The sequence below is a fragment of the Panicum hallii genome, chromosome 6, assembly GCF_002211085.1.
Source record: "Panicum hallii strain FIL2 chromosome 6, PHallii_v3.1, whole genome shotgun sequence".
In the NCBI taxonomy this organism is placed as follows: domain Eukaryota; kingdom Viridiplantae; phylum Streptophyta; class Magnoliopsida; order Poales; family Poaceae; genus Panicum; species Panicum hallii.
In genome coordinates, this window is record NC_038047.1 from 38,555,969 (window position 1) to 38,567,114 (window position 11,146).

The 11,146-nt window shown below is 53.5% G+C and overlaps 2 protein-coding genes and 1 pseudogene across 2 annotated transcripts; 2 read left to right on the forward strand and 1 right to left on the reverse strand.

The window, feature by feature from the left end:
* Nucleotides 1-2,198: 2,198 nt before the first annotated feature.
* On the forward strand, nucleotides 2,199-4,079 carry LOC112896376. The gene has a single exon (XM_025964317.1). It carries the CDS (start codon nucleotides 2,441-2,443, stop codon nucleotides 3,674-3,676), a length of 1,236 nt encoding a protein of 411 aa, XP_025820102.1. The 5' UTR covers nucleotides 2,199-2,440; the 3' UTR covers nucleotides 3,677-4,079.
* A 3,809-nt stretch (nucleotides 4,080-7,888) lies between these two features.
* On the reverse strand, nucleotides 7,889-9,029 carry LOC112898295 (annotated as a pseudogene).
* Nucleotides 9,030-9,470: 441 nt separating this feature from the next.
* Nucleotides 9,471-10,964, forward strand: LOC112896342 (uncharacterized protein At2g39795, mitochondrial-like). The gene is made up of 2 exons (XM_025964285.1): nucleotides 9,471-10,083; nucleotides 10,621-10,964. Exons 1-2 carry the CDS (start codon nucleotides 9,548-9,550, stop codon nucleotides 10,778-10,780), a joined length of 696 nt encoding a protein of 231 aa, XP_025820070.1. The 5' UTR covers nucleotides 9,471-9,547; the 3' UTR covers nucleotides 10,781-10,964.
* The last annotated feature ends 182 nt before the right edge of the window (nucleotides 10,965-11,146 follow it).

The following is an 11,146-nucleotide window of genomic DNA, read 5'->3' on the forward strand; positions in this document are numbered from 1 at the left end:
AATCAGTAGGGAGCACGGCAAGTGGCCACCATCACACCACTGGTCAAGGCCTCAAGAATGCCGCGGCGGGAGCGTGCAGGCAGGCAGCCTGGCTAGGCTGGGCCAAGGCACGGGCATTGAAACCTGCCAGTTCATCCATCCACTCACTCCACTCACCTGGAGATCTGCCGCCCGTCGGCCGGGCACGCCGCGTACGACCGGCGCAACACGAGGTGCTCCCGCCTCCGTGCCCTGGAACGGACGGGATCGCATCGCACCTACTCGCCGCGCCCGCGCCCCGCGGCGCACGCCCGTGCCGGTCGCCTGCCAGCAGCGCGCGGCAAGCTGCCGCCCACCCCTCGCGATCTGCCACTGCGGCGCTGCTCGTTCGCGCCTCTCGTTTGAGCACGCCGCTGTGCTCTGCTCGCGGACGCCGGCTGGATTCCCTCCCGCTGCAGCCGAGCGGATGGCGGCTCGCCGCCGACCGCCCACGGCCTGCCCGGCAAGCTTCTCGACGCCGGCAGAGAAGGAGAAGGCCCGCGTCGCCTGCGATGTCGCTGCCGGAGGCAGCGACATCGCAGGGTGCAGGGTCGGCGTAGGGGCAGTTAACTTGGGTCGATCCGGGCATCCTGCCGCGTACGACCGAGCGTGCGGGTGACCGACGACGGCGGCGACCCCGTCGAACAGCAGGACCCTTTTTCCTCTGGTCCGTCAAGGCTGTCAAAAAGGGGCCTAGGCACGGTCGCGTCGCCGGCCGGTCGATCAACCTCGATCCCGGCACCAGCCAACTTTGACCGCCGGTCGTCGTTCCGTCGCGTCCTCGATGCCCGAATCGATTGCCCGATCCCCTGCCGGTCCGGCAGGGGTCCTCGGTCCTGACAAGTTTGGGCCATCGGGATAAAAAGCAAGCGCGGTGGCCACTGGCCACCACTCCATTCGTCCAGCAAGGAAAGCGCGCAGAGGCTGGGCCAAAATTGAGTTACAGCTGCACAGCAGATCCGGGTCAGTGCCCTCTGCTGGTGGCTAGTGCCACACACGTCTAGTTTAACCAACACTTTCGCAAGGCATGGGAATTGGTTAGGCACACAGAAATAGGAAAACGGTTAGGCGCGCCCCCGTATCCTCGTACTAGCAAATTCGGGATGCACCCGTCACTCGCGCAGTCGCGCTCGAGCAAGTTGGTGGTAGAGCACAAGTGTGCTCGGTGTAGCATAATGCATAAAAATAGTATACTTGATTCTTCGTTCCTATTTTTGCTGAACAGTATTCTCTCCGTTTCAACTGGCATATATTTTTAACAATATTACGAGCACCTCTAAGAGACTGAGCCGATATTGACGAAGTCAGCGTAATCGCCTCGCCATCGATGAACACGTCGTTTACCACTAAAAGAATAGTGCCGGTTAGATTCTAGAATAAATCTAGAAAAATACGAGCACCCGTACCGAGTCGGGTACTCAGACCCGTGTGGGCAGGTTCCACCACAATGGACCTTACCAGCTATCTGTTATTTACTTAGAGTGCTACCCTAATATATTGAAACACTAACTTGATTAAAAAGCTCTCTATCAAATAGGAACAACAAACAACTTTGCTAAAGAAAAATACCCACCTCGCTGATTATTTGCATATTATGAAACAGTTCCAACATTATTTGTCTAGCATTTCTATCATTTTCATATCTTTCAACTACAGTCACTTTTCGTATTTAATATTATTATACATAGGGATGTAAGTTATATTTATTTTGGATCATTGGATCGACTAAAAACTTGATAAAATAATTATGCGTAATTAATTTAGAAGGATAAACAAATTAGGATGACATGCCATCGTAATTATTTAGTTGATCTATAAAACCGAACATCATTGGGTACTCACTTGCATCCTAGTCATGCAAAATCACCTACTACCTTATATTCGGTAGTAATTTGTGGATTTCTGAAACTTATTCGGTGATTCTCTCAATACACGATTAGTTTCAAATTGATGTATTTCTGCAGCATGTTCGGTTGCCAATTCGTAGAACCAAAGTTTAACCACCGAATACACCGAGCAGATAGTACCAGCCCTATGCAACAGCGTGTCCCGGTTTGATACAGGGGTTTCCTCTTCTCCCCAATTCCTCTAGAAATCGTCAAAAAAAAATCCTACGAGCTCTTGCGAAATGGCTGGTTGCAAGGTCCAAATGGGGACGCGCCTATATGTTTGCCGTGGCGAACGAACGTGCCGCGGCAAGCCGGCAACCCAGCCCACCACCACTTGCGGAACGCCGCAGCCCCCTCCCCTCCCCTTTGGCTTCGCGGCGCCCACACGGCGACGCCTTGGATTCGCACACTGCGACCCGGCGCACACATCGCACCAACCGGCTCGCCCGCGTCTCGCTCTCGCGGTCGGTCTCGCCTCGTAGCATCCGACGCGCCACGCCGGCCGGCCGGCTCCCGCGGCCGCGCGCGAGGCGATGCCCGGCCCGATCGCGGCGTGCTTCCGCTGCTCGGCGGCGGCGGCGCCGTCCTCGGGCGCGGGCGCGGCGGGGCCCAGCCTGGCGACCTCCGTCTACGAGACCCACCTCGGCCTCGTCGCGCTCTCCTGGTCCCGCACCTCGCTCGGCCTCTCCCTCCGCGCCGAGCTCCGCCTGTCGCCGCCTCCCAACTCCGCGCCCGGCTCCTCCTCCTCGGCGTCCGGGGCGGGCTACCTCGACGACGACGCGGACGAGGAGGAGGCCACCCTCGCCTTCCGCGCCCGCCCCTGGCTCCTCTGGCGCCGGCGCGGGTCCCGCCGGTTCTGCGCCGGGGACCGCCTCGTCGACCTCGCCTGGGACCTCTCGCGCGCGCGGTTCCCGGGCTCCGGGTCCCCCGAGCCCTCCTCGGGCTTCTTCGTCGCCGTCGTCGTTGACGGCGAGATGGTCCTCGCGGCCGGGGACCTGCCCGACGCGGCCTACCGGAGGACCCGCGCCCGGCGCCCGCCCGGGAGCCAGCGCCCCGTCCTCCTCTCCAGGCGGGAGCACGTCTCGCTGCGCGACGCCGGCGCCGGCCGCGGCCGCAGCCACACGACCTGGGTGACCGTCCAGGGCAAGGAGCGGGAGATCTCCGTGGATCTCGTGGCCCGCGGCCGCGGCAGGGACAAGGAGAAGGAGAAGGAGCGGGCGGACGTCGGCATGTCGGTCTCCGTCGACGGCGAGCTCGTGCTCCACGTCCGGCGGCTGCGCTGGAAGTTCCGCGGCAGCGAGCGGGTCGACCTCGGCGGCGGCGACGGCGTCCAGGTCTCCTGGGACCTCCACAACTGGCTCTTCCCCCCGCGCGATCCGCCCCCCGCGGACGCCTCGGCGCACGCCCACGCCCACGCGGTGCTCGTCTTCCGGTTCGACCTCGCCAGCGTAGGCGGCGTGGAGCGCGACGCGGATTTGGGGAAGGATCCCTCCCCCGACAAGGCCGCGCGGAGGAACGCGGGTGTCTGGGGAGGCTACCTCGCGCGGTGGGGGCAGCGGGACTGGAGCGAGGCGGGCAGCAACGGGGAGCAGCGGAAGGGGCGAGCGCGGAGGCTCGCCAAGGAGAGCTCCTCGTCCTCGGCGTCCGTGGCGTCCTCGACGGCGTCGTGGGCCAGCGGCTCCACGGTGATGGACTGGGCCAGCCCCGAGGAGGCAGAGATGCAGCGTGGCGACGGGTTCTCGCTGCTGATCTACGCCTGGAAGAGCTAACGCCGCCGCCGCCGCCGGCGCGGCATTGCTCGGATCGGTGGCGATGGTAAATTTTTCTCCGGATTGTTGTAGGTTGCAGTATTCCTGTGCCGTTAGAAGCCTCGAGGGATTGAATTGAAGCTTGGATTACAGTAGCGCCATTGCTAAGTGAGGTGTGAGCAACTAGGTTTGAATCCCCGCCCCCCCCCCCCCAACCACCCCAATTACTAGTGAAATTGGCGTCTCTTGGTAGATTAGTGGATCAGATTTAGGACATTTTGAACAGATTGCAGTCAGTTTTTTTACCTTAAATTATCAATGACAGCTGCCCCAGCGTCTTGTTTTGTGCTATTGTGTATCTCATCTGCCACATACACCTGCTCAAAAGCGAATCAAATCTAGTATCAATCAATTAGCTGTCGCAGCAGTGTATCCATTCCGATTGTCTAGACCTTAATCATGGGTGTTAGATCTTAAGCACCGGTGGTTATGATCGTGACGTTCGCACTCACAGATAATCCATGGTCTTCAGTTTGTGATTGGCGGTGCTGCTATCATTAGCATTACCTTTTAAGGTGATTGGCGGTGCTGCTATCATTAGCATTACCTTTTAAGCATCCTTGTTTTTTTTTCTGGTAGTTTGTTCCACTGCAGCTGCGTTAGCTGCTGCAACCACAAGCTCCACTGAAAACGCCGTGTAGTTCGGCCATCTTCTTCTCTCTTCAAGTGACCGGCGGAGCTCTCTACGCTGTTACGTGCAAAAAATCATTGATAGTTACACTTCACTTTCAGTCCACTTCAGTTTTTTTTTTACTGCAACTGGGGTGACTGATTCTTGCCACGCCCGATTGGTTTACCTTTGCGATCAAACACGCGTCAGGGCGTGGTATCTTGTTCAACGTGCCACGATGCCCTTTAAGCCGGAATGATTGACTTGACTAACCATTCATTACGTTTCGTGCCTAGTCTATTTTTACTGGCTACTATATGGAATAACCTTGGCCTTAGATCCCCTCCAAATTTCAACTTTTTACACTCTCTCCATCACATCATTTTTGGAACACATGTATGGAGCAGTAAATGTAAAAAAATAACTAATTGCACAGTTTAATTGTATATCACGAGACGAATCTTTTTAGCCTAGTTAGTCCATGATTAGATAAAATTTATCAAATACAAACGAAAGCGCTACAGTATCTCCGGTTGCGAAAATTTACAATCTAAACGGACCCCTTACCATCAAAGGAGCTGCTGGACCTGGACCTAGACGCTCTTGTTCAAGTGATCATTCTTGAGTGACATTTCCCGTTACCAGGCAAGGCAAGCATCTGGCTACTGCCGCAAACTGCTACCAAACCTACCCTCCAGCTTTTGCCGGAAATGCAGCCGGCGGCATCGTTCTGGATTTACCACTGCCGAAAGCACGCCTGAAACGGCCCTGGCTGGCTGGAACGAGAGTGGTAATTTTCGATTTTTGAGAATCGTTTTTGAGATTTTATCAAATTTTAAGACTAAAGAAAATAAAAATAATTATCAAAAAAATAAAAACGAAAATAGTAAAATAATATGAAAGTAAAAACGAAAATGATCTGAGCATTTTCCGATCGTTTTCAAGAACTATCGTATTTTTGGTATTCTACCATATTTTACCGATAGAAATACCATATTCACGTACAATTCCAACACCTCTGTTATCTATATTTTTAGAATATCATATCTATATAGTTTTAGTTTTAGAGAGTTATAACTTATTTGATCTAATCCTAAATCACAACCTAGCGATTGAATTAATAGTTTCTTGAATGGTGGGATTAAAGTCTAAATTTTGGATGGATGTTTGGATTAAAACTTGTGCATAAAATATGTCAAGTTATATATTTAGAGTTGTGCTCTATAGTTTAACATATTTATTATTTTTTAAAATATCCTTTCGATAGATTCCAACCATTATCGATGTATTCTTGATCGATCGTTTCCGAAATCGTTTTCAATAATATCATATTATTTTTGTTTTTGATAGAAAAATATAAAAGTGATAGAACGTTTCACCGATTGTTTCCGACCGTTTTCGTCCCTCGCTTCCGCTCGCTGGGGCGGCTGGCTGACGCGGTGATCCGGCGGCTTTTCCTTGGGCGTCGGGGTGGTGCGTGCCGCGGTGGCCGGGCTTCGCGTGCCCCGCGAGAGAGGGTGGGCACGGCGGCGAGCGCGTGCTCGTGGGCGTGGGGAGAGGGAGGGGGCCGCCCGGCGGCCGGCGCTGTCGTTTTCGTCGCGCTTCGCTGGAGCCGCTGGGCTTTGGGGACTGGGGCCGGTGGCGGTTTCCTCTCTCGCGTCATCACGGCGGGCCGGGGGCGACGAGACATCAGCCACGCGAGCACCGGGGCGCGAGAGGGCTGGCTGGGCTTGCGTGCCGCGGCACGGAACGAGAAGGCCACGTCCCCCGCCCCCGTCTGCGCCGGCCTCTCATGCGTCGTCATGCCATTCTGTGGCCGGGGGCTGGCCGGACCCCGCGCCGGGCCCGCGCTCGCGAGTGCGCGCCACGTCCACGTGGCGCGGGACTGTGCACCACGCGTACCCTCCGCGCGACGTGTTTGCTTGCGGATTTGTCCTTGCTGCCCTGTTCGTCAGCGCCGTGTCGGGCTGCCAGCGGTCGAGACCCCGTCGGGGACGGAGCGAGAAGCCCTCGGCGGCGATGTTCTTGTGCGTGCCGTCGGGCTCGGAGGAGCCCTCGTGACCGACTTGTCTATCAGTCAATCAGTTGGCTGCAGCTGTGGCAGCAGTCCGTCCAAAGTCTAAACTCTAAAACCTAATCGTGGCTGTTAGATCACGGAAACCGGTTGATAGGATCCCGGCACTCTCATCGTACGATGGAACTCCGCCGTTCAAGTTCGTCATTGGTGGCCTTGCCATCATTAGCAATACTGCTATGGCATCCCTGTTCTTGTAACTAATCAACTCCACTGACCGACCACATGATTTTGGGTCGGATGCACCTACAGGCACCTATACATGTCATTATAGGAGGAGAAGAAAACCGGACCGGAATCAGGCATGCAGAAATCGGCCGGGTCTCAGTATGTTGTGGCCTAGACTGACCAGCTTTGACCATCAAAATCACGCACTAAATAGTAGCAACTCGAATGAGAAGACTGACTTTCCAACCATTTTGTTGTTGAACCAAACAAAGGCTAATTTTCGTGGAACGGAAATAGCTAAATTTAGCTTGGTTTTGGGTTGCAGGCAGCACATAAGCGCTCTGCAGCCTCAGTGCGTTCACGTCCAGTCCACTTTCTCTTTTTTGACTCTGACCGCGACGAGCAAAAGTAAGCTCTCGCTCACCACTTCACAGCACGACTAGTACGTACGGTCATGGCTAGGGCCTAGTCATGCCGGCCGGGCGATCAATTACGCGTCCGCCCGTGGCATCTTTCCCTGCTTCCCCGCGACGCCGGAACGATGGACGACTGAAACCAGTCGCCATCTTCCGTACTGCCAAGACGAGAGCAACAGCGCCATCAAAGTCACCTAGCAAACTAGCATTGGTCAGCTAAGCAGCTCATGCTGGTATCCTTTCCCCGTGCCGTACAAGGCAGTCCCAGCCGGAATTCATCCCGGACCAAATGGGGACGGAAATCACAGGAACGAATGGCTTTGTGAAGCTGTGATCGCAGAGCTACAGCGTTCGGCGAGCGGTGACGAATTGACGACGACGATTCCGGCGCGCTGGGCGCCTGACCCGTGGTCCGGCGTGACGACGACGTGCGCGTGCCCCGTCCCCTGGGCGCGTCCGGGGCTGCCGGCGGCGCGGTCGCCGCGCCCTTCCGTGCCCCGCGCCGCGGGGGAGGACACGGAAGACGGGCTCGGCTGCCGACCTGCCACCGGGGCACTTGTCCGCTGCGCTATCCGCCCGCGCGTCGCGTGTCGCCCCGTCGCGAGTTGCGTTCCCAGCGAGCCGGAGGATCGGAGTTTTTGTGTTTCCCGCTAGGTTCAGTAGGGCAGTGAACAACAAACACACGGCAGCTGCTCCTTGTTCCGAGTAAACTACATTAACAGAGGTGAAAAAAAAATACGCGCACGCGAAAACAAACAAACAAAAATTTCTTTGTTTCAAATAGAAACAGATAATGGCCTTGAAATTCAGCACTTCGCAAATTCGTTTCCGTTCTCCTTCCACACGTACGTACGACTTCAAACTATACCATGCATCAACTCACTGGGCAAACAAGAAGTTACGTTTCATTCGTTTTGCTCCGTGATCTCTTCAGCATGACGCGAAGATTCTCTGCTACATCTATCTATCATCTCCGGCCTCCGATCGACATTAAGATCTAGGCACTCCACAACCATTCTAGCCAGACTATGAAGAAGCTCCATGTTCTCTGTTGCTGCGATTTCTGAGTCAACAAGCTCAATCACCCTCTTCTCCTTTGTGTAAGAATCGATGAAGTCCCTTAACAAGCTGTTAGAATCTGAGGCCTTCTTCCTTGCAATCAGTTCCAAGACTACGACTCCAAAACTGTAGACATCACTTTTACTCGTTAGTCTTCCGGACTGCAGGTATACTGGATCCACGTAGCTCACGGCACCGATGACATTTCTCGTGTATTTTTCGTCGACTGTAATCATCCTAGATATGCCGAAGTCAGATATCTTTGGTACCAAGTCGTCGCTTAAAAGAATATTAGCTGGTTTAACATCACCGTGCAGAATTGCCGTGATGGTATCTGAATGCAAATAGGCCGGACCCCTAGCTGACTGTGCAGCAATATCCAGACGTTGGCCCAAGTCCAGAGGCTCCCTGCTGCCGTGCAAAATGTCATCAAGGCTGCCTTTGGGCACAAACTCGTAAACCAAAATTGGGATATCAACTTCTAGGCAACAGCCAATAAGTTTGACAATGTTCCTGTGCATGATTCAAGACTGAATGATAACTTCGTTGGTGAATTGATCAGCCAAATTTACATTCTTGGGCTTCCTACTGGCTCAGCTCCAAGAAGCCCCTTGTAAACCTCGCCAAAGCCACCCTCTCCAATACGATTGTTACTCCTTAAAATTGGCACCAGCTCCTCCTTTTTGAATAATTTGATCTTAGTAACACTACTCAAAACAGCACATCCCAAACGTCTTATCACCGCCGGTTTGAAACGAACTGGCGGTGATAGTCATCGTCACCGCCGATTCGTAATATGACCCGATTGTAGTAGATACGATGGGCGTCACCACGGGTGAGAAGTAAAATACGAACCGGCGGTGATGCAATCATCACCAAAATATATTACATCCTTATCTTCTCTATTTTTTGTAAAGGTTCCTTATCTTACTTCTCACCCATCCATTCCTTCTCTCTCCCACCGGCCACTCTTTCCCCTGTAGTCATCTTCCCCACAGCTCCTCTCTATTTTTGGTAGGCGACGTGCTTGTTATCAACGAGGGACCTCCAGTGACTTTATTAATTTTGAGAATCTGTCGACTTAATTTTTTGAAGATATTTATAGTCTTATAGGGTAGATATTCATAGGAATAAATATGCATGCATGCATGTAAATATCAGTGTGTAGTGTGTTTTAAAAAAAACAGTTCAGACGTCCATCAGATTCAACGCGATCGAGCGTTACTCCTTTCTCTCCTGCATGAGTCAGCGTACTCTGGTGGGTTCGATCCGTACACTTCAGTGCTCTCACAGTCTCACTGTCAAAGGACCCCCTGTTTACTGAGCCCAGGACAGCCCATCAGAGCAAAGTTGCAAACTCATTGGCCCATTCTGCCCCCCAAAAAACTGGGCCGTGCCCTTGCTCCACTACACTACGCGCATCCCTTCCTTCCCTTCCAATTCGGCTGCCCGCAAAACCCCCTCAAAAATCTCTTCCGACCCCCCCGCCGCCGACGAGCATCGCCATGGCGCTGGCACGGCGGCTGCTCCGCCTGCGGCCCCACCTCAGCACGCTCCCGCTCCCTTCCCCCAGCCTCCGGCGCCTCCTCCCGTCCCGCACCTACATCTCCGACATGCGCCGGTCCGCCTTCATCGACCGCCTCCTCCGCTCCGTCCGCTCCGAGATCTCCTTCCTCGACAACTCCGCGCCGCCACCATCGCCCCTGCCCCCCGCGCCCTTCGCCGTCGAGGACCGCCCCGGCGAGCAGTGGGCCCGCCTGCGCCGCGTGGTCCCTGTGGCCGAGGGAGGCGAAGAGGAGGTCAGGGTGGACGCCACATTAGTCGACGGCGCGCTGCCCCCCTCCCGCTCTGGCGCGGACACGGGCGGCCCGCCCAGGTTGCACATCAGCGTCAAGGTCGAGGTCTCCAAGGCCGCGCGGCCAGGGGTGGCGCTCATCTTCGAGTGCTCCGCGTGGCCTGACGAGATGGAGGTGCAGAGGGTCTTCCCCGTCCGCCGCGGCGGGCCTTCGCCGGTGCAGCAGTACGTCGGCCGTCAATTCAGGTATAGCATCTCTAAATTTTGCATAGAAAGATAAACTTTTCGTCTGCCATGTTGCTCTCTCAATTGCTCCTTCGGATGTTTGGTAATTGTCTTGCTAGTGTTCAAAATGTGCTACGTGCTTGTTATTATTGAAATTGATGATGGTGTGATCAACTGATCATTCGTGAGGTTAAGTACTTGGGCATGGGGAAAGGTCCGAAACTCGGAAACCCGTTCGTTCCAAATTCATTTTCAGTAAATGTGGCTGCATTTTGTTTGCAAAAGGAAATGTTGCAAAATGTGTGGAAAAATTCCCAAACCTGTGTGTTTTTTAAGTATGGCTGGTACCAACTTTGTCAGATGCAACAAAATTTATTGCAATTAGCTAGTCCTGTTCTGTCAGCAATTATGTACGCCATAATGATTTAGTTGCCCTTTCTTCCCACAAATCGTTTGTGACAGAAGAGCAGGACTAGCTAATTGCAATATACTGATGATTGTTTGGTCCTCTCTTTTTTGGAGCATATACTTATAATTAATTTCTCTTCTGGTGAGCAGTGAGTTAGATGAGGAGATGCAGAGTGCGGTGCGAGATTACTTGGAGCAAAGAGGAGTGAACGATGAGCTTGCAGCGTTCCTGCATGCGTACATGGAAAACAAGGAGCATAATGAACTTATCAGATGGTTGAAGAACGTTGAACTTCATGTCAAACACTGAACATTCAAGTTGGGTTAACTAGTTTGTCTTACAACACTTAGTGCCCATGGTCACAACCTTGGCACTTTGACATTAGTATTGTTATACTGAAGTTTATTTTTGTCGCACCAGTTGCACATATTGTTGGCACTTTGACACTAGTGTTGCTATATTGGAAGTTTATTAAAAATGAACATTCAAGATAGCATGGCTGGGATTATTGATTTGCAAAGACCCTTTCAACGGCGAGCACAGTAATGCAAGCTACTAACATAATAAGCCTTTCAACACTAATCCAACAGCTGAAACAGGTGACATGCCGCACCAATGGAGGGGGGAAACAATATTGATAGAAGTTGGTGGGAACCACTTGTATAGGTATTATAG

Excerpts from the sequence above, each read along its gene's own strand:
- LOC112896342 (XM_025964285.1), top strand. The coding sequence starts at position 9,548 with ATGGCGCTGGCACGGCGGCTGCTCCGCCTGCGGCCCCACCTCAGCACG. Across the intron at positions 10,084-10,620 it reads TACGTCGGCCGTCAATTCAG|TGAGTTAGATGAGGAGATGC; the intron begins GTATAGCATCTC and ends TCTGGTGAGCAG.
- LOC112896376 (XM_025964317.1), top strand. The coding sequence starts at position 2,441 with ATGCCCGGCCCGATCGCGGCGTGCTTCCGCTGCTCGGCGGCGGCGGCG.